This window comes from Cotesia glomerata, linkage group LG10, assembly GCF_020080835.1.
Source record: "Cotesia glomerata isolate CgM1 linkage group LG10, MPM_Cglom_v2.3, whole genome shotgun sequence".
NCBI classification, from domain to species: Eukaryota; Metazoa; Arthropoda; class Insecta; order Hymenoptera; family Braconidae; genus Cotesia; species Cotesia glomerata.
In genome coordinates, this window is record NC_058167.1 from 8,845,578 (window position 1) to 8,873,325 (window position 27,748).

General features: G+C 33.7%; 1 protein-coding gene across 5 annotated transcripts in view; it reads left to right on the forward strand.

The window, feature by feature from the left end:
• LOC123273088 (protein sickie) overlaps window positions 1–27,748 on the forward strand; it is a 180,616-nt gene that overhangs the window by 25,731 nt on the left and 127,137 nt on the right. For 4 of the 5 annotated variants that reach the window (XM_044740279.1, XM_044740281.1, XM_044740280.1 and 1 more), the window contains exon 1: window positions 15,934–16,602. The exons of the other annotated variant lie outside the window; for it this stretch is intronic. In XM_044740279.1, the coding sequence (XP_044596214.1) occupies window positions 15,949–16,602 (654 nt within the window). In that variant the 5' untranslated portion in view covers window positions 15,934–15,948. Of the gene's footprint in view, window positions 1–15,933; window positions 16,603–27,748 lie in introns of those variants that run through there. 5 annotated transcript variants of the gene reach the window in all.

Sequence of the window (27,748 nt, forward strand, 5' to 3'; positions counted from 1 at the left end):
GAGAAATTTTACTTGAAACTAAATTGAAAAAAAAAATTAGGAAAACGGTTGACCCTAAAGGCCATCCCTGCAACTTCCCGCTACCTCCATACCTAAATGCTCAACAATTCACTTATTTTGTAAGCTCTTCTGTAATTTTTGGTGTAATTTTGATCTCTCCGAGCTCAAATAAATCGCTGTTCTGTGCTTTTGAGCTCTTCGAGCTCAAAAGGCTAAGGGAAGTTTTATAGAACACTATTTTTTGAATTTTCAAACCGCAATAACTTTCGAATGAATTAACCGATTTCTCGCAGTTTACGGCATTCAACGCAGTTTTTTGAGTTCTTTGAAAAATCTTTAAGCGTAAACTGGTCATACTAATAATTTCATAGAAATTTTGAAAAAAATATTTTTTCCAATTTTTTCGACAACGATATCTCACGAACAAATCAACCGATTTTGACCGGGCTGGTGGCAATCAACGTGGTTTTTTGAGGTTAAGAACTGATTAATTTTTGGAATTGATCGGTTCAGCCGTTTAAAAGATATTTCAAAAAAACGAATTTTTGGAAATTTTATTTTTGAGATTTCTCAAAATTGATCGACTCAAATTCTGTAAATTAGTATCAGAATTTTAGGGACAAAGGAACTCTTCAGAACGCCGCTTATTTCGATCGAATCGGATGATTCGTTCAAAAGTTATGAAAGATTTACACACACACACACACACACACACATACAGACACGGTGACATCACCACGGAAATAGTCAGGAAAGCTTCCTAGGACCTCAAAACGTCGAGATTTGATGAAAACTCGATTTTCGAAAAACGGGGTGAAAACAATAACTTCCCGATTTTTGAAAATTTTCAATCTTCTTAGCGGGAACTTAAAAATTTCAATTGATCGTCAAACATGTTAAAATTCTGTCGCTTAATTAAATACCTGTGATAAAGTTATCTAATAACGGTAATTAGTAATAAATACATCAGCTGTCGGAAGTTTTAAGTGTTGAATATGAGGCCTCCGGAAGGTTAAAGACAGCCGGAACAACAACTTTGTTAGTCGCTCTTGGTAATGAGATAACGTGAGCTGCGCGTAAAACAACCTCCGAGCTTGAGGGAGGATTTAAGACTCACATGATACCTTCTCGCCTATATATCTTTATACACGCAGCTTCCACTATCTTCTGTCTTCTATCGCGCTGAAACTCCCAAGTTTGGACCCTTCGAATAGTAATTTTGCTTTCTCAACTTCGGAAACAAACACTTGCTCTGAAAACAACGAGAATCGGAAACTTTTGTTATTTATGTACCTACATCCTACATCTTACTTCTTGCATCATTCATTCCCTGTAGAACTACATTTTGTATTATACATTCAAATTTTTCCCGACGGGAAAATTTTTACTACTATTTTAAATTTTGTAATAATCTATATTATTATAAGAGATTCCTATCTATATAGTCACTTATCACGATATCTCGGAAACCATCAGACCTAGAAACTTGAAATTTGGTAGGAATATTAATTTTGCCATGTAGAGGTCAGCTAAGAACGGTTTTTAAGAAATTCCTCCCTCAAAGGGGTTTGCGGGGGCGTTAACAATTAAAAATTCCTGTTTTTAAACTATAGTTCCTATCGACTCCAAATTTGGTAGGAATCTTCTTTCAGAGATGTAGAAATAGTATATGAATGAATTTTACGATAGATCACTCCACAGGGGGTTGTGGGGGTGGGTATTAACAATGAAAATTTTTAATTTTCCTACTATAGCTCCTACAGACTCCAAATTTGGTAGGAATTTTCTGTAAGTGATGTAAAAATCATTTATGAACGAATTTTACGGTATTTCACCTGACAGGGGATTACGGGGGTGGGTGTTTACAATGAAAATTTTCAATTTCCAAGCTATAGCTCTTATAGGTTCCAAATTTGGTAAGAATCTGCTATATGTGTGGTAGAAATGTTTAAGAGTGGATTTTATGACAACTTACTCCAAATATGGATTGAGGAGTGGGTGTTAACAAATAAAAATTTTGGTTTTCAAAATATAGCTCCTACATACTCTAAATTGAGAAGGAGTCTTTTATATGTGATATAGAAATGATCTAAGAGCGGATTTTGCAACGAATCACCTCCAATGAGGATAGCGGGAGTGAGTGTTGACAATAAAAAATCTTAATTTCCAAAATATAGCTTCTAAAAACTATAAATTTGGTAGGAATTTTTCATTTCTAATGAAGAGATCATCTCAAAATGGATTTTAACAAATTCTACTCCTGATAGGGATTGCGGGGCTGGGTTTTCAAATCTAAAATTTTAATTTACAAATTATAACTTCTACAGACTTCAAATTTGGTGGGAATCTTTGTGTACGATGTTAAGTTCAGCTAAGAATGGATTTTCTCAAATTCCAATCCAAAAGGGATTGCGGGTGCGTTAACAGTGAAAATATCTTATTTTTAAACAATAGTTTCTATGGCCTCGAACTTTTGATGGAACCTTTTGTTTATAATGTAGAAATCATCTCGAATAGGATCTTACGAAATTCCTCCTCTACATCGGAGTGCGGGAGTGATGATTGTCAAAAAATTCATATTGTTCCTACAGACATAAAATTTGATAGAATCTCAACAGAAACAGGAAATCACAGGGATGGCCTCCGAGCTCAACTGATTTAAATATTTTTCTTCCTTAATAATTATAGTTTCTTACAACAATCGTCTCTTTGGCAGCGGCTAAAAAGTCATTTTAACGTTTCCAAAATTTTACTTTCCACATAGCTGTTCAGTTAACGGACTAAGAGATTAACATACATTAATTTTTGCTGATCACTAACCGATGAATTGTTCTTATTATGGAAGAAATTTTAATTAACAGAAAAATTCGCTGCACTTTGAGCTAGACAGATTTCAACTTCACTTATGAGACCTACAATAACTTTAACTAAAACTTTCAATGCTCATTTCAAATTTTTTTCTTCATGTCAATTATTATTCATTTTTTGAAGAAAGCCACGGGAATTTTATATTAATTGCACATTGAAAGTTACAATAAGTATTAGCTCAAATGATCACATGGATAAAAGGTAAATGCCAATTCGATGAAATTTGGAATCTCTGTAAGTCAATACAATACTCGAATTAAATTTCAAGTTTAAATCTACAAATACAATTCTATAAACGCCCAGCGGAGTGGGTGGGTAACAGCTAGTAGTTTTTGATCAGCGTCAACAGGAAGAAACTTTTTTTTTTTTTAATAAATTATTCATATTTTTATACATTTTTAGTTTCAATTTTAAAATCTTTTACCCCAATAAAAATAATTTATATCAAAAACATTTAAAATAAGTATATTAAAAGCAAATCAATTTTTATATATTTATTTTTCTTATATTTCAATGATTAGTTGAAATATATGAAACATTTTATATTTTTTATGCAGTTTTATACATTATAAATTAATTTCGATCAATATTTTTGATACAATTCTTTTTCACAAATAAATTCGTTAATTTTTCCGTCAATTTCTGTTTTTATTAATTTTCCTCTTAAAATTCTTATAAATACGTTATGTTGCTCCTGATTAAACAACTTATCCCCGCTAATAAACTCCATCGCAAACTCCCACCCCCTTTCGTGGCCGTAACCGTGAAAATTCCGCCAAAGTTTATCCAACTTTCCTCGCAAATTTATCCGTTTTATTATAACATTACATTATAAATGATCATTTAACTGTGAAATGAGATTAAAAGGTTAAAAAAAGTGTCGAAATAAAAAATGAACTTATGTTTAGCAAACTCCAGGTCTATAAAAATTCGATGACGCAAAAGTATGCACATACACTCTAAAAGCAAACACACACCCTCCTTAACTTCTCATACCCCAAAGAATCGCGTGCAGGAGCTTAAACGCATATCCCGTGAGCTTGATTTTCCTTTTTGGTCGCAGTTGTCGCTTGTCGCTGATCGTGAATCCATTATTGAACTTGGCAAAGCTGCCCCTTGAAAGCCAATCTCAAGAAAAAAACAGTCTGCATGCAAGCTCGAGAATTAACCCTGCGGAGAATAAATAGAAAATTTTTTTTTGGTCCTGAGGCAGGAAATAGTGAGACACTGGGTAGGATCCCTGCGTGACACTGTGTGACGTAAAAGCTCGGAAGACTTGAGGAAAATTTAAATCGAGATATTCTGTGATGCCTCTTGAGCTACCATTTATTTTTCCTGACAAATTGCCCTTTCATGAGTTGAATATTGTTCATTTTCTTGGGCGATTTTCTTTTTATAAGGACATGTTCGCTCAACTTTCTTTCCTCAAGCATCCACTTTATCCACTCTAAGGGAAAATAATTCAGTAATGCAAGCTTGTGTAATAATACTGTTTCAAAGGAGTTCGGGATTGCTAAAAATTCCGAGCAATATCCTGATCCTGAAGCTAAAGTGAAGAAGCTAGAGATAAAGAAGAGCCAAGTCATCCTCTTTAAAGTTTTAACTAAACTTTCGGTTTCTCCAAAAACGAGCTTTCCCCTCACCCCAAAGCAAGTTTGTGTTTTCCTCCACCCCAACCACCTGGAGGCCAAGGTACTGCCGGTGCAATAAACAGCACGGACAAAACTTTCTCCCTTTCAGAGAGCCTAAAGCGCATGATCTAACGGCCACGTGGGAAAATCCAACCACCTCTGGCCATTAAATCACGTTTCTTTTACGCAGAGCTTTTATTTTCATACTATTACTATAAAGCTCACTGCTATCACCATAAACCGAATGGACGGAAAAATAGATGAATAAACGAGCGGAAGTTGGAAATTCCGTAGACATGTGAGATGTGAGGAAAGTTTAATTAGAAATTCTAGAGGTACATCGTTTTACCAAAAAAACAAATTAAAGGGGATCAAATTGAAAGACCGGGGAAATTTGTTAAAAATTGAAGAGGATTGAGTGGTATATCGAGGATTTAACGCTCGTCGAAAATGGGATTTTCCATTCGTTGGAGAAAGCCGCAGGTAGTTGCCCGAAGGACAATATTTGTTCGTTCGAAATAATGGCAAATCCATAGTCAGGTCTCAGCGCGTGTAAGCTGCCGAATCCGCCCCTGTTATGGATACCGGGGATTTTTTAGAGGCAGCACTGTCAAAGGAGCTTTCTTCCAGGGAAAACTATTTTGATAAAGCTCCCGCCAATGTTGCGAGAGAAGAGCTTCCTCTTCTAGTGTCTGTTGATAACGCAGAGCTCTGGCTTTTCTTTGCCTGAACCGCAAGTTTACTGAACTTCTGTCGGCAATGAAGAAAAGTTCTCTATCTAGAATTGGTAGATGGAATTTTCTTAGAATTAGGAATTTAGAAACTCTCAACGGAAGAATATTGAGGTGGTGAAAAGCAAAAAATCTAAAGGGCCAGATATTCATGCGAAGTTCTGATATTCTGCACAATTTGAAAATTAAAAGGGGTTTGCGGAAGGCAAAAGTTTTAATAAAGTGGATTAAGTTGATAGCAGGGCGGAAAATAAATTCGCTTGACACCCCAGTTCGTTTTAGTATCAAACATGTATGTACTGATGCAATTGCATATGTTACTGTTAAATGATGCGTAACTTAAGCCTATTTCGGATCCAGGGCCAGAAATTTAGGGTTTATATATGAGGATATTATGTCGAGGGTACGGAACATCAGCATCAGCTATTTGGTCTCGCATAATCTTCCTAACGTACGTCGTGCGGCTAAACCATAATGGGATACACCGGCTTACATGAAGTAATCTCCTACATCAACCCCCTTTCTATTATTATTTCAATGTTTCATGGATGGTTTTAGAAATGAATCTTATCGAATCGATAATTGAAAATTTTATTTCAAATTTCAACGATAAGCATCTCTTGAAAAATTTGAAATTTTTTAAGTTCATAATTGAGATTCAAGGAATATTAAAATTCCTTTAACGATTATTTAAAATGTCCTTCATGGAAAAAAGAAAACTGGAAAATTTACAGTATATAATGCAACGTTGCGCTTCGAGATGAAAACTGGAAAAATTACAGTTTCAGATTGTAATTATTACAGATTGTATAAGAATTACATTGTAACATGTAATATTTACATTGAAAGTTCTGAAAATTAAATTCAAAAATTGAATTTAGAAAAATGTTATTTCAAACTGTAATTTTTCTAGTTTTGATTACGACGGGACCGATTTTACATTTTATACTCTATTCCTGTAACTATTCCTGTTTTTTTTTTCCGTGTTGTAATTATTTTGTGACTAAGTTGTAGATTAATTGTTTGTCAGACGTTGTTTACTTTTCTGTCCAAAGTTTGCAATTCCGGTAAATTCAACAATGGCATCAAGTACGATTAATATTTACCTTGAACTCGACCGCAAAATCGGTGTCAAAATATTACCAAACAAACATAAATATATCCGAACCGTAGAATATATAATAACGCATAAGCGTTTTTAGTTAAGGTATAAAAGTTTCATTGTAACCCTTACAATTGGTTTGGAACGCACACCCTCGCATTCGCGTTTAATTCTGCAGTGGCATTGGCATGCTAAATCAAATATATATATACAATTTAGATGTATGCCCCGTGGTGCTTGACGTGGGCGAATCGAGGATCTGGCTAGGGTTTTTGCATCATACTCCCAATCGCACACTCACACACACAAACATTCTCATGTGAAAATGTGTACCAACACTTGATATGAGTTTGAGCTCTTAACCGATGAGATTTTATCCAAATGTTATTCATGAGCTACCGCCGTTCGACAATATGACCCTCGCCAGATGAAAGTTTTGATAACCATTTCTATTATTAACGAAAATCGACGGCTATTTATCTTCATCACTCCCGATAATATTTTTACTCTCGATTATTCCCGATTTAAAATCATTATCATTTGAATAATTCTTGTGATCAATAATAAATAAATCCGCGGGTTTAAATCCTCGATTGGTAAATGAAAATTTATGTAGATATGCTAATGCAGCGACAAGCAAAAAATAAATATAAATATTAAAATGTAAATTCCAAGCTTAACACTTTGAATGAGATAAAACATGCAAGATAATATTATATTTGACGACAATAGCAGGATAGAGGAGCAAGTTCAGCAATATCTATGGTGTGTATCGGAATTCATGCGACCGCGATTTGCGTGACGGTGGTGGGTGCTGGCAATATGGTGTTTGGAGGCATACATAAAATAACATAACAGTCAGGGCCGAGCAACCACCTACTGAACCTCTACGACGTACCACGTGGCTGAATGTAATTAGTTTTTTGCCCCATGGCTATGATACAAGGGGGATGATCTAGGCGCCTCGGCCTACGAGGGTCCCACTTCTTGATAGGGTGCCGATGCACACTACACACTACACACGATAGACCATAAACTATTCTTCAATTCCGAGTTGTATGGGTTTATACATTTATTTGTATTAATGCGTGGGGCTAAGACTGTTATGTTGAATGAGGATCGTCGAGCCGATGCTCACTAAGTTTGGGGTGAGTCTAGCCGCCTAGGGCTCTTTCAGTTTGCCGGGGGCACTCCTAGCAAGTGCACCTATTGTCTGAGTGCAAGAACCTGAAAATACGCTTATCGACCCTCGAGCTCTTCGACGGGTCTGTGATTTTCACGTCAGTCACTGTTCGAGCTCGAGGAGCTGTGTTTGGGAACCTTTCCTTTTCATTTTAGTCATCGGGAGTGTGCAATAGTCCTTTTTTGTTATCTAGTGTTGGGTGTTTTTGGTGCAATAGTTTTTTTAGGTTATAATTTTAAGTTAGTTTTGGTTAAAGTGTTTTGTTAGTAAGTGGAGTTCTTATTTTGATCAAAAAGTTAACCAAAAAGTGAAATTTTAGTAGTGAAATATTATTATAATCATCTAGATGGTGAAATCATTTTTGAATTGATCAAAAAGAATTACAGTGCCTCGTTCTTCTACACGAATCGATGGATTTTCTTAGTTTTTGAACTTCAACTACATATTGTTCTCCAAAATAAGTATACGAACCTCCATCACGTTGTCTTCAATATTTTCAGTGCTAACCACTAATGAAGACTTACATCATTATCAGGATATTAATTATTTAGTAAATTTACTACAATAATCCTTCTTGGGTCAATGGATATCAAATTTTGATTAATAAATATTAAGTCTAATCAAGAAGACAACCAAGAAATGAAACTTTACTGGAAAAATTCCGCTTCCAATAATGCAAACAACGAATGGATCATTTTTGAATTGATCACAAGAAATGATAATGCCTTTTTCTCCAAAACGAACCGATAGATTCATTTAATTTTGGAATTTCATCAAGGTATTGGCCTATAAAACAAGTATCCAAACTATCATAACGATGTCTTCAATTTCTAATGTGCCTTTCTTCAACCACGCCGTCGTATATCAAGTTTCTCTATTTCAACATTGAAAGTAATGTAGTTCCGCAACATCTGGCAGAATTCAGCTATCATGAGCTAAACATAAGAAACTAGAAAAAAATGGATACCAGGCGAAAAATCTTCCACGTGGACTGGGATTCCCCCAGCACTGAAACAGGAACTGTAAAACGAAGACCGCTGTCTATGAACGTAAGCCTGAAGAATATCCCGAAGCTGAACAAAATAAGACCAAAGTCATCTGTCATTGGCTCAAAGTTGGTGAATAACGATCTGGTTATGAAGCCGGGCGTTAATCGAATGTCTAAATTAGCTGTGAAGAAGGAATTCGGGTTGAAATTGAGCGGCTCGTTGAATAAATCTGCTAGGAAGGAAACACATGGCGATAATTGGAAAGAATCTGAGCAGACCAAGAAGATCCGTAGGAGCGGAATACCCAAACCAATGATGAGTAGCTCCAGGCCGCGTTTAGTGAACTCCAGCTCGGAAAGCTCGGGGATAGGATCTCCATTGTCGCCGTTATCTCCGCAAAATGACAATGGAGAAACAAGTGTTAGGAAAAATGGAGGAGCTATAAAAACCAGCGGAAGCAAGAGTTCGGGTCTAGGCTCTCCAAACTCTCCTGACTCGCCACTTTCTCCGGATAGTCAGCAGTATGCTGCCTTCTATCTCATCCAACAACAGCTGGAGAAATTGCACAATTGCGCGTGCGAAAGAAGGCAAGCCGAGGTATTTAATATTATCCAATACAATGTGCAATGAAAATAACTATAAATCATCAAAATTTATTATCTCTTCGTTAAGTTTACTTGCTTTGCAAACTAACAGTTGTACATTGTTTATAAATGTTTACGCTCGCAATCAGAATGAAAAATAAGGAGACCAGAGAAATTTTAGCAGGTCCATTGCAATTTGGGGCTTGAATCCCGCAAGATTGCTGCGTCTAGCTGCGACACGAGTCTCATAAATCTTCTGAGTCACATATTCTGGGGTTGTTTTTCTCTCTTGTTCTTGCTCTTATCCTCATCCTCATTCACGCTTACAGTTGTAGATATAGATGTATGTGTGTGAGCGCCCACGTGGTAGAGGAATTACGAGATGTTACACATCCCCACTTCCCGGGTAATGCTTTAGACGTCGAAATGCTCAACTACAGTCTCGAACGCTCTCTAAACTAATACATTGGAATTTTTTTTTTATCGACACCCCAGTTTTCTTCACCCTCAAGCGCCAACCCCTAAACAATGACAAGTGTACAGTATCCTGGGAGCCGGCTTTTCAATATTTCTCGCGTCTTTTTTCCTTTCGTCGCTCGAGGGCGACACTTGAAAACGTCTAACAGATTTCGACACCTGCTAAGAGCAAAATTAAGCTCGGAATTATTTATTCAGCAGTTGTGCGGAACTTTGGCTTATTAGGCAAATTGGGTGATATGATTAAAGGGACAATTCTTTCGTTAATAAAATGCTCGTGGACAAATTGAAAATTTTATTAAAATTTTTTTCGTTGCAAAAAAAAAATTTAAAATCTTTTTTTAATTGTTATTATTAATTACAAAAAAAGAATTCCAGCACCTGGAGGATTTTTATAGCTTTCGCTCGCGTTTTTTCCCAAACAAAAATACCTTCTAAGCCCCATCAAATTATCCTTTAGTTAGCTTTTTTTTTTTTGCAAACAGCCGAAGCTTAAATGAATGAAAATGGGCGTACGAGTCAAAAATGGATTAATAAACTTTTTGTATAATAAGTGAACTCATAAAGTGTGTAAAGTACTTTGTTCACCGGACTGATCAGAGGGTAATTAAATGAAGCCCGCGATACATCAAACGACAACTATGTATAGGTATACGTGTGTAGAGAATATTGCAGGACATGAACCCCCGGGAAAGTCCCAGGAAGAGGAGATTGCTCGCGGCTTAATATCTCTCCATTCCCATCATATAATAATATCACCATCAGAACCTTGCGTGCACCTTTTTGTATCCATTCCTTTGCGCGAATGTTTTGCGGTCCCTTCCAGCTTAATCCGTGTATTCACGTGTGTCAGGAGCAAATATCGCATGTCCCGGTTACCCATTCTACCTCGAAAAAGTAGTGAAGCCTCTTTTTGCTGAGGGAAAAAATATATTGAGGGCAAAAAAGGGAATTTCTTTGTTAAATTGATTCTTTAGAAAGGTTTCATTATTTTTACATACGTGCTCATGAAATTTTTTAGTCGGTGAGTTATTTTTAGGTGGATTTCTTGTAGGTTTGAAAAAAACTTGATCAAATATTCAATTTTGTTCAAGCAAGGCTGAAAAATGTTTATAGAAATTTAACTATTGATATATCTTCATAATTTACAGAAATTTTTTAAATTATTTTTTTTTAACAAAAATTAAAACCAAATATATTCTTCTGTCGGAATAAAAATTCAATTAATTGATTTAAAAATATTTTTACAAAAGTTTTTTCAATAAAATTTAATAGAAGCTCTAAAAATCGACTTCCGATTGGTCTTTTTAATATTAAATTTCCCGAAAAATAAAGAGGAATAAATTTGTATAATACTTATTAATGAAAAAGAGAATTTAAGTATGCGTGTCGGCAAAGAGATGACAAGCTTCTTACAGCCGTGGGTTCATGTGGAAAAAATGATTCGCAATTCTTAATAATCCAAGAGCTAGTGACATGGCAATAACCTTTTTCCCGTAAAGCACCCTCTTATTCGCGGCGAACCGCCAGATCTGTTCAGTAGTCTGAGTCCTGGCCGTCGGTTTTCTCCTATTATATCCCTCTGGTTTTCCATTCCACTTGACTCCTCCGAAAATTCCCGGCTGAGAACTAGGAACAGGGAAGAGATGAGGGTTCAAAGTGTGTAGCCTCAGTCTGTTCGAGATGCGTACATAGGTACATAGATATTTATACCATGCTCGTGTATGGCTGCGGGCCGTGGAGTCTAACTTCTATAGGACATACACAAGAATTATATATATTATTATATTATATTGAATTCGCATGAGACAGCAGAGCATCCCAGATGAGAAAGGACCACCACTGGCTGACAGGCACGCGTACATCCCAAGGAAATGAGCTCGATCGCTCTGTCTGTTAATTACCACTACATCCAACCTCATTTTCCCTCTCAATTATATTTTATCTTAATTAATTGCTCAAATAAAAACGACACTTGGATTTTTTTTTAAATTATAATGTTAATTAAAATTCCGAGATTGAGTTTCGAGATTTTAACTTTGTTGTTTTTTTTTTTTTGTCAATTCGTTTGAGGAGAAGCTTACTGTAGAAAAGTTCCTTGAATTCCGGGCTTTTTGATGTTACTACGAGTGTAATTAAAGTTTGAATCAATCAATTGCTGACCGATCAGCATTTTTGTAAAAAAAATTTCAATGGAAATAAAATTTTTATTGAATTTTGGGGATCTAAAATCAGCAATTGGTTTTGTTTAATAAGTAAATTTGACTAAAGTAAATTTACTAAGTTTAAATTTGAAGCACCTTAAAATGTGTATTTTGGTTAATATTTGAGCTTTTCAAGCTCAAAGCACAGTTTTTCACATTTCGAGCTCAAAATGTATTTATTAAACAACTATAACTTTTGAATGCGTTGTTCGATTTTCTTTTTTAAAAAAGCATTCGACGCAGTTTTTAAAGCACAAACAGAAAATGTGCAGGTTTATGTCAATTGGTTGAGAAATCTGGAAGATATCTTAAAAAAATACCAAAAAACAAAATTTTGTGAATTTTTAAACATCTATAACTTTTGAATGCGTCGTTCGATTTTCATTTTCGAAAATGCATTCGACGAAGTTTTTTAAGCATAAAAAATGTATACATGTTTTTATTACGATTTTTCCGAACGCTTTAAAGTTATTTTTAAAAAACATAAAATTTCAAATTTTTTTTTGGTTTTTTTTTTTAAATATCTTCGGAACGGCCCGATGGTTTAAGGTAGTATTACCGTTACCACAAGAGTCAAATCCCAAAACCTAACCTTGTTTGATTAACGTAGTAGATTTCCCTATACTAAATCACGTTGGAGAAAGAGAGACAGAGATAAATTTTGAATGTTTTTTATTAATAAATATTCTCATATTCTCGGAAACCATACTGATTGTTATTAAATATGTTATGGATGTTATTTTCTCTCGTTGTCTCAATTTTTATAAGAATCTGAACGTCCAGTTTTGTGAAATAAAATAAAGTCTTTGATTTTCCATAAGGATCAATGGCAAAGGAAAAAATGTGTAAATATTAATATCTTTTTTTCAGGACTCGCCAGTCTTCCAAAAATTTTACTGCTTAATTATGATATTATAAAGTACCAATATGCCAAATTTCATTAAATTCTGAATGCAAATTCTAAAACCGGTAGTATTACCTTAACTCTCAAATCTAATCAGATCTAAGTTTTGATAAACTCTATTGAATGACGTCTCGTAGAATTCAATCGGTTGATTCGTTTTTGAGAAACCGTACGTCAAAAATTTATCTACACATCCACGCACACACACACACACACACACACACACACACACTTTCGAAAATCGGACCGAAATCAATAATTTCTGTTTAGTAGAAAATTTTCAATTTTTTTGGCGGGAAGTTGAAAAATTATAATTGGAAATTTTTTAATTTTTGAAAAAAAAATTCTTTTGCACGGTAAAAAATTTTTTACAAAATTTGAAATGATAAAAAATTAGCGGATAAATAATAATTGAAAAAAAAAAAGATTAAGTTTAATACAATAAATTAAAAAGAATAATCAGATGTTTGAAAATTAAGCATCATAATCCGGGATTATAAAAGGAATTTTAATTGCGCTAAAAAAAAATTCTTTATAAAAGATCAAAGAAAATATTTGTGGACGGTAATCTTTAGCATGATGGATTCTCACCCATGGACAAGGGTGCGAAATGTCAAAGAGGGTGTGAAAGTCCGCAAATAAAGCCGTCATTACTGGTATCGCAGCCACTCTGTCTATGTAGATAGGTAGATAGATATCAGTGATAAAATGACTCTCACCCGGTTCAGTTGACACCCGATCCAGTACAGCTTCTGACTTGTTTAGCATGCATCAAAAATCTTCTAGGGCGGTGAACATTCACCATAAATATGCAGATTCACCCCTGGGCGTGCGCTCCCGAGTGAGAGCGAGTTACTTCATATCTCCAGGCCCATCTCGGTTTCGCTTTCAACCGTCCCTAATTTTAACGTCTCAATCAAGTATTAAATAACAATAATAATAATAATGGTAACTGCTACTGTTGTATATACCCGAATTTACAAACATTACTCCGCTGAATTTTAAATTTGGCGACACATTTTACTCCCATTCCTTGAAAAATACAAATGCATTTATAATATTCACCCCGTGTACACAACAGTTGATTGAAAAACCGGGCTTCTAAAAAGTCATGCTAATTTTTTTTCCTCCACTGAATATTTAAATACTTTTTAATAAGTTTTTTTTTAATCATTCTTTAGTTCACTACTTTTATGTTCAATTTTTTTTTGTTTAATTTTAAAGTTTAATTGCTAATAAACTGGATAATTAAATTGTGAATAATTTCAAACCCTGACAGTTTTTTAGACGATTGAAATTTTTTATAATATTTAATTTTCAATATTTTAATTTTTATTCTTGACTTTATAATTCACAAATATTCACAATTAAAAATAAACTATAATTTACAATTAAAAATCAAATATGTCTGGACTTACCTTGGCAATGTTTATGCTAAAAAAAATGACGACTCTCCTAAGATAGTCATTAATACTGAAGATGACCTAAATAGTATTTCATAGCAATCTAGAGATAAACTCAATGTTACAAATTCATCAATAAATATTCTAAACCTAAACATAAACAGTTACTTAGCTCATTTAGCCTAGTTTGAAGCGTTGGTAGATGAATTACCATAATTCCAATTGTTGAATACTGTTCCATAGTTTTGATTGACTTATCCAAAAGGCTAGACTACAATCTTCAACGTCTTATAAACAACACCATCAGATTCATCTTTAATTTAAGACGAGATGAACATATCACTCCCTACAGGCATTCATTAAACTGGCTCACGGTTAAATCTAAACGAATGTACTCGTTAGCGTGCTTCATCTACAAACTTCTAAAATCAGGTGAACCAAAGTTCCTTAGAAGTCTCTTCGTTGAAGAATCCACAGATATTAGAAGATCGGAATGAATTGCTGCTAAACAAATCAATGTGTCTTTTAAAATGCCAAACTTCTCAACTACTACTTTTAAACATTCTTTCGTAGTTTCTGCGATCCGAATTTGGAGGGAATTACCATTTGAAGTCACAAATTCACTTAGCTTAAATTCTTTTAAAACTAGTACTTTTGAATTCTTCATGAAACGTGAACGAGATAATGAATCTTAATTTCAAACTTTTAAAGAAGACAATGAATCCTAATTTTCAAACCTTTGATATTCGTTTACACATTTCTGTTACATGAGTTTATCGTTCTAGATCATCTCAGATTATCATCTTCTATAATTTGTATAATTTGTACCACTGAGTTTAACTCTTAAATTTTTAATGCTCAATTTTTATACTCAAATTTATTTTTTTTTCTTGTATTTGTCATAATTGTATTCCCAAGTAAAGTAAAGAAAAACGATCAATTCTTAATATCTAATATTTTTGAAATTTTATATTTTCATTAGTCATACGTGTACTTTTATTGTAACTATTTTTGCATACTTTTGCCATCTGGCTATACTGCGTTGGCATTGAAATTAAATAATAAATAAATAAATAAATAAATATTTTTACTGATAAAAAATTTTTTAGAAACAAAATTTCTTTAAACCAAAAAAAAAATTATTGCTTGAAAAATTTTTCTGCTTAATTAACAACAACTAATATTTAAAAAATGATCTTCGTAGAAAATTTCCTTTTTTAAAGTAAAACAAAATTTTCAAAAGAAAAAAACACTTATATAATACAAATTACCAACAATGACAATGAATTTTAATTAAAATCCTCTTCCTAATTGGCTGAAGCACCTGCAAAGACAAAATCTATTAAAAATGCAGCTGCATCAAACAAACACCGAATTACCAATCAATTAGCAATAATTTGCCTATTGTCAACAAAGTCACGCACAATTCCAGTGCCTTCAATATCAAGCCATTTAATTCACATCCATACAATTGAATACAAGTATGTCCTCTGAACACATAACATCAATAATAACAACAATTATTAGATCCGTGTGTTGGCCATACAAAAAGATAGACAGATATGAAGAGAAATGCGCGCGCGCGACGACTAATCGCGCGTTGTGTTCCGAGCTCGAAGTCCGCTTGTACAAACCGGGTAGCTTTCGACAGGTTCAGTCACGCCGAGGACTCAATCCTTACAAGAGGGTGTTCTTTACGTAACCGAAAGCACGCGATCTCTTTTTTCCGTGACGCATTATTGACTCATCATTTTTAAGTTATTGGTTTCAAAAAATTAGTGTGATGTAATGTTGAAGTGATTTATTCATAATTGGTGTAACTAGAGTGGTTGAACATAGTTATTGAAGAGTGATGATGATAATGTATCCAGGATGTCAGGTTTACCGAAACTTAAGCAAACTAGTGGCGGACAAACTGGCACCAAGCCAAAATCAAAACTCGCGAGATTGACAACTTCCCGATTTTCACCGAAAAAACAGCAAAGTGTGCCATCGACCTCGGCTCTGGAAGTTCTTCCCAACTCCCTTCCGATTACTTCATCGCCGAAAAGGTCACCGAGACACAATCCGAGCAACAACAATTTCCAGGAAGGAAAAGAAGCGCCCACATTGGGCGCCAAATCTGTTACTTTTGAACAGGACCTCCTTTCTGGAGAAGAAATGGGGCTGGTTTATGGTCCAATGTCCATGTTTATCAACCACGAGGAGCCTGTGATATCCTTCCTGGAATTTGAGTCCCTGTACAACTTAGAAAAAGAGCTGACCCAGTCGAGAAAGGACCCGATCGCTGAATTGGACGAAAAATGCATACTCGGCAGCTGGTTTGGAACCAAACAGGGTGTCTACACGGAACTTCCCGATCCTTGCAGGAATGTTGAGTGGCTCAGGAGCCAAACTTCTCAAAAGGACAAGTTTGATACTCCTCCTAGTCAAGTGCCTTCAGAGGGATTCAGTTTCGCGCCTGGTTGGGCGATAAACGCCGAACATTTCTACCAATGGCAGCAACGCGGAAAGTCTATTCAGCAGGTACATTATAGATCTTCTGTTTGTGTTTCTGTTCCTATTTTTTGAATGTTGCGGTAATTGAAGGTGAGGTGGTATCGGGAACCGCGGTGCTAACTTGGCCTGTCAATTGCACGTTGAATTTAACTCGATGTTTGTTCGCTCTTATTATCCGCGTTCGCGATTCGCGTTTCGATTCAATTGAAGAGAAGAGGAAAAGCCGGGACACGGGGACGGGGCGCGCTGAATTAATCGGGAAACCGGAAACAATTTGGCCTATCTAGATCCCTATTTATATCCAGTCATTAGGCGCGTTAAATTCTGCCTCCGATTATCATACTTTTGATGTTTTTTGGTTCCGTAATTGGATTATCGGGAAATATTGATCGGAAAAATTTGATAATTTTTTTTTGTGTTTTAAATTATATACTTAAGATAAAAAAATTATTTCATTTAAAATACCAAAAAAAAATTTTTTTTTGACTTGAAATTATTTTGAAAACATTCAAAATTTTTTTTTTAAATGATAATTTTATAGATTTTGAAAAAGAAATTTTTGTTTAAAATTCTTCAATTGTACGACTTGAATTTAGTGTTATTGATCAATTATTAAAAAAAAAAAAATTATTATGAATCAAATAGTTTTACTTTATCGCCCCAAAACAATTAAAATAAAAGCCAAATTTACCGAAGAAAATTAAACAAGCTTAGAGGGCTAAATCAACTTAATAATTCGGTAACACAATAACCTAAAATTAAAAATCTATACATTAGTACCCACCAAAAGTTCCCAACTATTAACTCCAAACTCTAAACTGCTAACTCGTGTATGCCTACCGAAAATTGGGAATAGCTAATTTTATAGCCCTTGACTCCCACTTAGTGGTACGTAATGTTCGACATGATCCCTAAGGCGTATACGTTTCGAGTTTCCATTCTACTGGCTTTTAACATTCTCGCGGATAGGACCAAGATACGAAGCTAACGACCAAGAGTCCCTCATATAGGGGCCTCAGAGCTCAAGACGAAGGGGAGTCTATCAAATATCCCGCCTGAGGGTGTCAAGATACTTTGATCAACCTTCCCCCCCATCTTTCTTCCTCCTGCGACCCTCCATCCAGCTTCGCACAATATTTACTCTAAGTACAGATTCGGATTCTACCAGCATCTTTCCACGCTGAGACGGAAAAACCTCTTTGTATTTATTGAAATCCTCGCTATTGCTCACGACGATTCAATAACAAACCCCCACTCGTGCTTTTCAACAAGACACAAGTATCTTTTTAAACCTTTCTGCGTTTTCCGAAGACTAATTGCCTCTATCAAAGGCCATGCAAATTATTTCTTGCCGATTGATTCACCTCAGTACAAATTAACTCATTCACTTCACCCGCCTTAGGTGGGTCCGTCTTGTCAATATTCTTTCAAATCCTCTCTCAGATTGTTTTAACTGCAAAAATATATTTTTTTTGGGGGAAAATTCTTATTAAAAGTTTCGTCGATCCGAAGGGAAAGCAGTGGAACAATTTTCGCGTAATAAATTGCCAATTGCTGAAGTAAACGATTTAGATCACAGCTGAGAGAATAAGAGGGTAGTTGATCGGAGACAAACTCTATACATCTATATTAATATATATGTTGAAAGAGCACCCTACATCGAGTTAGAAGTAAAGAGCAAATATCTCCGCCTGTTTCTGTCTTACCAACAAAATAGATCTCTAATGGAATCGCGTTACTAAACCGTCATGTGAGTCATCTTTGTCTCTCTGTGGACAAAGTTACTGTGTAACTAAACGAGATCTGATATCACAATCCTGGATTCGGTTCCACACGAGGCGCACAATATCAAACTTTTGTTGTTCCAGCTGTGGAATAAAATGTCGGAAAAGTTTAATTAATACCCCGGTATTGACTGATCGCCGGAAAAAGCTGTCTATATACACACGCCAATCTATCACATGTAGTTTTCATCATATTTATTTTGTTTCTCTTATTAATTTTTTTCGCTTGACTAATTATCGACGATAAATCTCCAAAGGGTTTATTTACCCTTTTCTGCGGAAATTTACTGCGGAATTTTTTCCCTCAGCAAACAGAGGCTTAGAGGAACATAATGCTGGGTCGTAAAAACAATTGGAGGTACGAATTTTTGAGCCCGTAAAAAAACTATAGGTGCAATTAATTAGCAAAAAAGGTCGGATTTTATTGGCAAGAGATGTATATCTTGCTTGCTCGTGGTCCTTTTGGTGGACGCCAGACCCTTATTCTTCATTGTGACCCCGGGGTAGACCAGCCGAGGAGGAACTTGGCGCACTGATAGAACTTGAGGACGTAAAAATCGAGATCTAAGAGCATCCCAGAAGGAGATGGAGATAAAGAGAAGTAAATACACACGTATATAGTCTATACTAGATGCTGGTTCCTCGATTGGTGGGCCACCCTAAGCGAATGTCAGAGCTCGTTAGGACAATCGAGAAGTTGGTCCGAGCCCCTCCTAGAAATCTAGTGCCCGAAACGCTGGTACGTGAGCCGAAAGAATTATAGCAATTTCATAGGTTCGAGATCGATTGGTGAATGGAAAAATTCAAGACTACAATGGGCTGGTACGTGATACGAATTTTTGCTAAAGAAGCGCTGTTTTGTGGGCTTTTTTATTTTAATTACTATTCTGGAGGAGGTTTGGATTACGAAAGAGACACTTGTTGGAGTGGAAATAGTTTTTAAAGTATAAAATTGTAAATTATTTTTTTTTTTTTGTTGTACTGGTAATATAATTCTATAGAGGTGCGAAATTTAAATAATTAATTCTTATTTTGACTAGTATCAATAATAAATAATGCAAATAAAAATTAATGTTGTAATGTAAATTTTTTTAGAGTTTATTTAAGAAATTCAACATTTATATGGTATTGAAAATAATTAATAGCCACACATTGAGAGAAAAAATTTCTTTTGAAAAAAAAATGAGAAATTTTGTAATAAGATAGAAGAAGAATTGCTTTTTACTTGTATACCTTTCTCGGTTTTTACAAGGCTGATCTCCCCTCTTTCTCCTAGCATTTACGCTTTCCTTGCTCTTCTTCTATATTGGACCTCAGCAAGTCCCATCCAACACTTCCTCTGCTTTATATTGCGGCTGTGAACCGACTTGTGCTTTCTGTACCGCATTTGCCCTGAACCTCATCTCTCAGGCTGTTGGAACAGTAACATGGGAAAACCACAGAGAAAACCCATGATAGTACAGTCAGAGCTGGGCTAAGTCTACAGTGATTGATAAGAAACTCTTCTTTATCGACCAATGGAGCATTAGGCCCCTCTCCTAGTGTGCAGAGATCCCTCACGCTAACCATCGCCGACTAGAGTGGTCACCCATTCAAGTTGTTGCTTAAATAGGTGATCACCCAAGTCAGACGTGTACCGCCCGGCTATCTCTGCAACTTTCAGAGGTTGGCAAGGTAACGCACATATTTTTAATTATAATCACTGAAAAATAGTGGTGCGTGCCAGGATCGAACCCGAGTCCCACTCTTTCGAAAAGCGGGCACCGAGCCGACTAGGCTATTGCCAGCCTCTTTATTTTGTAATAAGATATTAATTTGTTAAAAATTTTATTTTTAGTTAAAAAAATCAAAATTTTTTTTACAGTAATTTGCATTGAAAATAAATTATCTTGATTTGGGAAAAAATAATTTTCATATTAAAAAAATTTTTTCAACAAGAAAATTACGGCGAGAAATAGTATATTACAACCCAAGGCCAGAAAGTTGGATTTCCTGGCGTATGGGATATGATGGCCGAGGCGTAGCCGAGGTCATCATATCACATACGTCAGGGTATCCAACATTCTGGTCATGGGTTGTATACTATTTTTCTTGCTCTCCAGCCGAAAGTACGCAACCCCGTGGAAGGGGTTTTGCAAAACCGAGGCGAAGCCGAGGTTTTGCCGGGCGTGAGGGGGGCGCCGCCCGACTTTTGCAAAGCCGAGACTTTGCTGGTCGGGGCGGGTATAAAAAAAAAAATAAAAGTTAATAAATTGAAAAAAAATGTTATTTTAAACTTTACTAACAAATGCTCTGATTAATAGTGATATCATGCACAGAATTTGTCACAAATATTTAAACTCATTCTAATTACAGAATTTATTTTTTTAAGTTGATTAAAAATTAGTTTTTAATTAGAATTCGACGGCTAAGAAAAATTGAAATTAAATTATTACAAGTTTGTAGAGTACATGGATCGTTTTATAAACATTGCTTTACTAACTATCAAAATATAAAAAAAAGCAAATAAAATTCACAAAACTATTATGTTTTATTTTTTAAACTTTTTATATAAATTATTTTTGCAGTATTATTATTAAATAGTTCATTAGCAATGATCTAGTTAAAAATTATTTTTATTTTTTTGACATTTTTTGGTTAGTTTATGCGCTGATATGTTACATACAGACGATGTAGTGACTGTTATATATACAGTTGAAACTCGCTGTATAGGCTGGTCGCGCCACGAAAATGCGAAAGAAAGCGAGGTTCTGTGCTGCCGAGCCAGAAAATATGCGTAGCGCGCATGAGTTAGAGCAGACCATAAAAGTTGCTCTTCCTGGAGTAAATTGCTGCCAGGAAGAGCGTACTTTCGGCTAGGAGAGCAAGAATAGTATATTACATACCTAGGCCAGTAAAATAAGAAATGTCTCAGATCACATGAAATTGTCGGCCGAGGCGAAGCCGAGGTCGACAAACATGTGATCTGAGGCTTTCTTATTTACTGGCCGAGGTGTGTATACTATTTTTCTGTTCGACGTAGCCAGAAAGCGGCAACTTCGTTTAGCGCAGCGGCCCGAAAGTTGACGCTTTCTGGCCGGAGGACAGAAAAAGTTATTATTTTTTCAGCTTAAAAAATAAAATTTTTAACAAATTAATTTTTCGAAACAAAAATACCCATTTTTTTCAAAATAAATTTAATTTCTGTGCATTTTTGGTATTGAAAGTTTTGATACTTTATGATGTATTAACGACTAAGATCTCTTATTAGCTAGTCAAGCTAAAAAGGTACTTTAACAGTCTTGATTATGTGTGGAATAAAATTGAATAAAAAGCGAGGATAGACAATGTGTGGATGATACCACGCCTATGATCATCAAGTTGGCGACTTAGCGGGCCCACTCGGTGCAAGGCTTGAAATGCTACATCTATCACTTGGGTCACCATACCTTCACTCGAGTCCAGCATTAAGTGAGTGAAAGGCGCATCCAAGTGGGAAGTTACTTCCAGGAGTAGTCATTCGCTGAAGAAAATGCCCACGCGTCACACAGTGACGTTTTCAAGATAAGTGTCCCACAGACGGTACAATAGCTAGGGTTGGGCTACACTTAACCGCAAACAACCTGTAGTAAACTCACGTGTGTGTGAATGTCTGTTCTATCTTGTACACGTGTTTTTTTATTGTCTTTCCGATAGTTTAATAATGATCCGTGGGTGTAATTCATTCATAACAACAGCCACGTGCCGCTGATACAACTTTTTATTTTTGCGTCATTATTCTTTACTTCTTTTCAATAGATTTTTTTTATTGAGATTTAAAACATTATTTACATTTATTTTTTTTTATTTTTTAAAATTCTCATTTTTTTCAAAATTTTATTGAATTTGTTTTTTATAACAATTAAAAAAAAAAAAACATTTTTTTAAAATAAATAGTTATTATTCAAAAAATTAATAAATTTTTGAGTTCAAAATTTTGAAAATTTTTTTCAAGACAATCCTTTTTCTAATATTTTAAAATTGTCATATCTTTTGAACGCATCGTTCAATTTTAATTTTTTTGGCGACATTTAACGCTGTTTTTCAAGCTTAAAAAGTTGATACGAGGTTTTGAGACAATTGGTCGAATAATTTAGAAGTTATCTAAAAAAAAGAGAAAAAAAAATTTTTTTTTGGATCTTATGCTTTGAACATTTTTGAAATGAACAAAAATAAAGTTTTTTAAAATTAAAAACTCTCTTTTTAATTTCCAAAGTCCAAAATAAAATAAAAAGAACATTTAAATCCCTCAAAAACTATTTTTAAAATTTTTTTCACCACTCTCCGTTAAATTTACGATCATAAATATCAGTTTTGTTCGGTTAAACAAACTGAACCAAAAAGCAAAAATTAAAAGTGTGTTTTAAAGAATACGGGGGCAATTCCATTAGCGAGTGATACACGATGGCGTTTTAATTGCGACGGAAGACAGTAAAGCGACACAAAGTGTATTCGTAGTGTAAAAATAATCAGCTCGCGTTCTACCGAGTGTTGGTGCATCTATATACCTATATATCCATATATATCTCCATGGAAACGGGAGTGTGTCGTGTTTCCCAATGCCTTTTCTCCCAAGAGAATAGAACTGAGCGAAGAGGATGGAGGTCTGCGATACCTACTTAGCTTCTGCAGGACACGTCCGAGACTTGTCTGTATCCTGAGAATCCACAGAGCCGATCCTCAAAGTAAAGACGAACCAAGACAACGATAACTAAAGCTAACTTGCCATTGGTCTTGCTCCTGTCGCATCCTTACTCTTACTTCTACGTCTATGTCGAGTCGCTTCACCCACGAGGGGACGATAACTCTGTTACCGACGGTTCTCAACTGTGTCACAGCTCTCGGCAATCTGTCATCGGTGAATTTTTCCCCGCAATCGAGGAACAAAACCGCCGAAAATATTTAAAATTGGGAAAAAATGAAGTTTATTGAATTAAAAGCCGAAATATAATTAAGTGACGAGGGAGTCTCTCGTCTGATATTTTTATTATTATATTATATTTATATTTTGGAAGAGGCAACGGCCTTTTATTTCCTTCCGGAATATTCTGGACGAAGTATGGAGGAGAGTAAAAATAATAAAGGCTGAGGACAGAAAAAGATGCGTTGAAAGGGAGATAATGCTGGTATATAGAATATTTGGCATATATATAGATCGAGATGGAGATTTAGGGATAGATGTCGAGAGACAACACGTGCCATGACGCCTGCAAACTAACTAAAATGACAAGTTCATGTTCTCTAGGCATCTAGGGTATTAGGGTGGAAGGTCGGATTTTACATTTTTTTGTTTTTGTAGTTTATAATTGTCGGGCTTTGGTTTAATTTTTAAATCAACTCCAAATAGCAGACACTTGGTTAATAATCCTTCGATGGATTAATGTTTGTAAGAGTCTTGAAGGAAAAATTGAGAGAACAGTTGGTGATAAAGTTAATTGTCGGAGAGTAGATGATGGATTTATTTTCAGGTGATTTGACAGAGTTTTTTATAGTATTGAAATTTTTTTACTAAAATTTGATGGTTTTTTTTATTAACTAATTTGTTTCATAAAGAATTTTTTAGAATTTACACACTGATAGAAGGATTTATTTGTATCAAAAAATATTTGTTAATACTATTAACTTAATAGTTAACAAAGCATTTATTAGAGACCACTTTTTCGTATTAAACAAATATTTCTTAGTATTTAAAATTATTTGTTTGTCTATACTAATATTATAAAGAGGAAAGATTTGATTGTTTGTTTTTTTGCATCGAATAGGCTCCGAAACTACTGAACCGATTTGAAAAATTCTTTCACTGTTGGGAAGCTACACTATCTCCGGGTGACATAGGTTATATTACATCATAATTAATGTTGAAATTTTTGTTAAATACCCGTGCGAAGCCGGGGCGGACTGCTAGTATTTAATAAATCTGATATTCATTCATTAAATATTAATAAATCTTTTTAAATACTAAGAAATATTTGTTAAGGACTAAAAAGTGGTCTCCAATAAATGATTTGTTAAAAATTAACAAATATTTTTAATTGTAAATAAATCCTTCTATCAGTGCACTTGTAAAAGTTGGAAGAATTGTGATTTAACATTTTTTTAAGTTTATTTTTGTTATTTTATTTAGAAAAAAATAGAATTTACTTCGATCTAGAAAAATATCTTAATTTGAGTTTTTTTCTTAATAAAGTTTTTTTTCAATGCATAAAATCTTAGAAAAAATTCAAATTTATTTTAGAATACTAAATCTTGATAAGTTTTTTTTTTATTTTGTCTGAAAATAATCTTTAATGAAATCTTAGAATTCTTCTCATAAAAATTCAATAGAAAATTTTTCAACAGTGCTTTTTTAATTGAAAAAAAAATTCAATTATTTTTTATTGAGATTTATAAAGATTGAAACTTCATTAAAAAAAAATATAAATTACTCTTTGAAGGTTTAAAAACCCGAAATTTTTTTACTATTTTTTCCTCGTAACTATTACCCAATAAAATAACTCCATCATACAATATTTCCCACCAAAAAAAAATCAATATAGTGCATTGATTTAAAATTTTCTTTTCCCATCATTTCCACTGCATCCCCTTCGGTGTATTTTGTATTTTCTCGCCCTCTTTTGCTTACTCGATATCACGGCAGAGAACCTAATTTCGTCCCCTCGTGCTCGTCCGTTCTGTTGGACCATCACCCACACATACACTCCCTCACACACTCACGTACAATAAACTCCCTCCGTAATCGCGTGACAAAGGCCCACACGTCCTCTCTTTTTATTATTTTCATTTTATTTTGCTCAACTCTTTTTTTAATTTTTATTTTTTATTTTCTTCTCCCGGTTTCAGTTCAGTTCTTCCACATCAGATCTAATGCGTTTATTGTGGCATCCTCCAACTAAAAATATCAACATAACATAATATAATATTGCACTGATAGAAGGATTTTTTAATATTTAATTTAATAAGCTTTAATAAATATTTTTTAGACTCTTGAATAAAAGTATGAAAATTCAACTTTGACTCTTTTGTGGCACAACCAGATCTCTTGTAATTTTAAAATCAAGTCCAAAATTTAAATATTATATTTAAAATTGAATTTTTTTCTATTAAATAAAAATATTTAAGGAATTTAACAAAAAATTTTGATGAAAAAATTAATAAAAAAAAAATTTGTGTGAGTTGGCGCCACGAGCAAAATGTGTGTGCCAAAAAACGAGTACTGAAAATTTTATCCATTAAATTTATATATAAATAAATGCAGTCAATTTTATATTTTTAATATTTTTTTAAGTGTTTTTTTTTTTATAAAAAAATTAAAATTAAATTATTTATAAAAAAAATTCTTGTAAAAAAACGTTTTATTCTAAAAAGTGTTATATGATTATTTATTTATAAATAATTTTTACTTTGCACCCAATAAAAAATATATTTACTCCAATAAAAATATATTAATTGTTAATAAATTATTTTATCAGTTTGGATACACTTCATTGATGCAGTGACTAATACAAAATAATAATAAATAACTGAAATGGAATATTTCTCCCCCTCAACAGCAATAAAATAAAATAAAATATTGAATATAATATAATATAATATAATAAATAAACAAGACAATTACAAGTGGGCGTATGCCATAGAGCAACGTCATATACAATGTACAATATAGTTATACATTTAATTTATGGGCATGTATGGTATTATATATATATTGTAAATTACTAATCATAAATTAGTGACCCGAGGGCCTGATCGATATTCGACAATCGACTATCTCCTGGCTTACATTTACGCAAATGTATAAAGTTGTATCGACATTGACAGGCTAGTCTATTTAGTACTCTCCTCTCTTCCTTCCACATATATGTGCTACGCGTTAAAACGTTACACGTCGAGCGGCATTACAATTAATGACACCGCGGCTGTGTGTTTGTTTGCCCGTAGAATAGCAATCGATCGCATGCTCAACCGGCACCTGTCGTGAATCCTCATACCTGTCTATAAGTCTATGGTTATGAATTTATCAATTTTTGTTTTTATTATATATTTATATTTTTATTTTGTTTTCAAGGATTAATATTAGAAAAAATTTTTTGGGGGGTCAAAAATTTTAGTAATTAAAATTTATTTATTCTAAATTTTTTGAAGTTACATTTGTAAAAAAATTAACTTGTTTCAAAAAAAAAAAAAAATTCATAAAATTCTTCAAAATAAAAAAAAAAAATTTGAAGAATTTTTTTTTCTTGATTTTTTCTCTTGATACAAGTTAATTTTTTTTTAAATGTAACTTTAAAAAATTTTGAGCAAAAAAATTCTAATTACTAAAATTTGTGACCCCTAAAAAATTTTTTCCTAATATTAATCTTTGAAAACAAAATAAAAATTTGGGATAAAAAAAAATTTTTTTTAATTTTTCATTTTAATAAAAATTTTTTTTTGAAGCAATACTAGATAAATTTTTACTCTAAGAAATTTTGAAAATATAAAAAAAATAATTAAACTTAAAATTTTAATAAATTCTTTATAGGAATTTTGAATTAAAATTTTATTTACTCTGAAAAAAAAAATTAACTTGATTCAAGAGAAAAATTCTTGAGCCAAGAAAATAATTTTGAAGAGGGAAATTCTTTTAAATAAAGACGAAAAATTCTTGAATCAAGTAAAATTTCCTTAAATCAAGAAAAATTAATTTAGTTCAAGAATTTTTCTACTCAAATCAAGAAGATTAAGTTCTTCAAAATTATATACTTGATTCAAGAACATTTTTTTTTCTGTGTAGAAAATAAAAAATTCTTAAGACTGTTTTTTATGTAGAACAAAATTTTACATCTGTAAATTTTTTTTACATAAAAAAATAATAATTTCTTGTGCCAATAAAATTCTGAAGACAAAAATTATTTTCTTGGTTTAAAAAAAATTTACCCTCGTGTTAAGAATTTTTTTTTTTTTGTGTAAATTGCCTTGAAATATCGACAATCGATGACAAGATCGCAAGACAATTAAAAGTAATGAAATGAATAGACTGATAATATTTATTGTCCATCCTGATGACAAGACAAAAATATCCGTGAGTAACGGAGTCCGTGAAACATCTTTAACTTGTCTTAAAATGAGGGCTTTACGCTCAAGTTAGTCACCTAATGTAAGATCTACACTTAAAGAGTTAACACACTCTTCTGTACAGTGACTACTATATATATGTACATATATTTATAAGTAAAGTGAGTAAACTAAATCTACCTACGAGTAAAAGCAACTAAACATAAACGTATGTGTACTCTTAACACAACCCGCGACCCGCGACGTCGCCGGATTATTCAGTTACGTCCGGTGCGTCGGAGCGTCGAGACGCGTCGCGTTAATTCTGTATTTTTGTT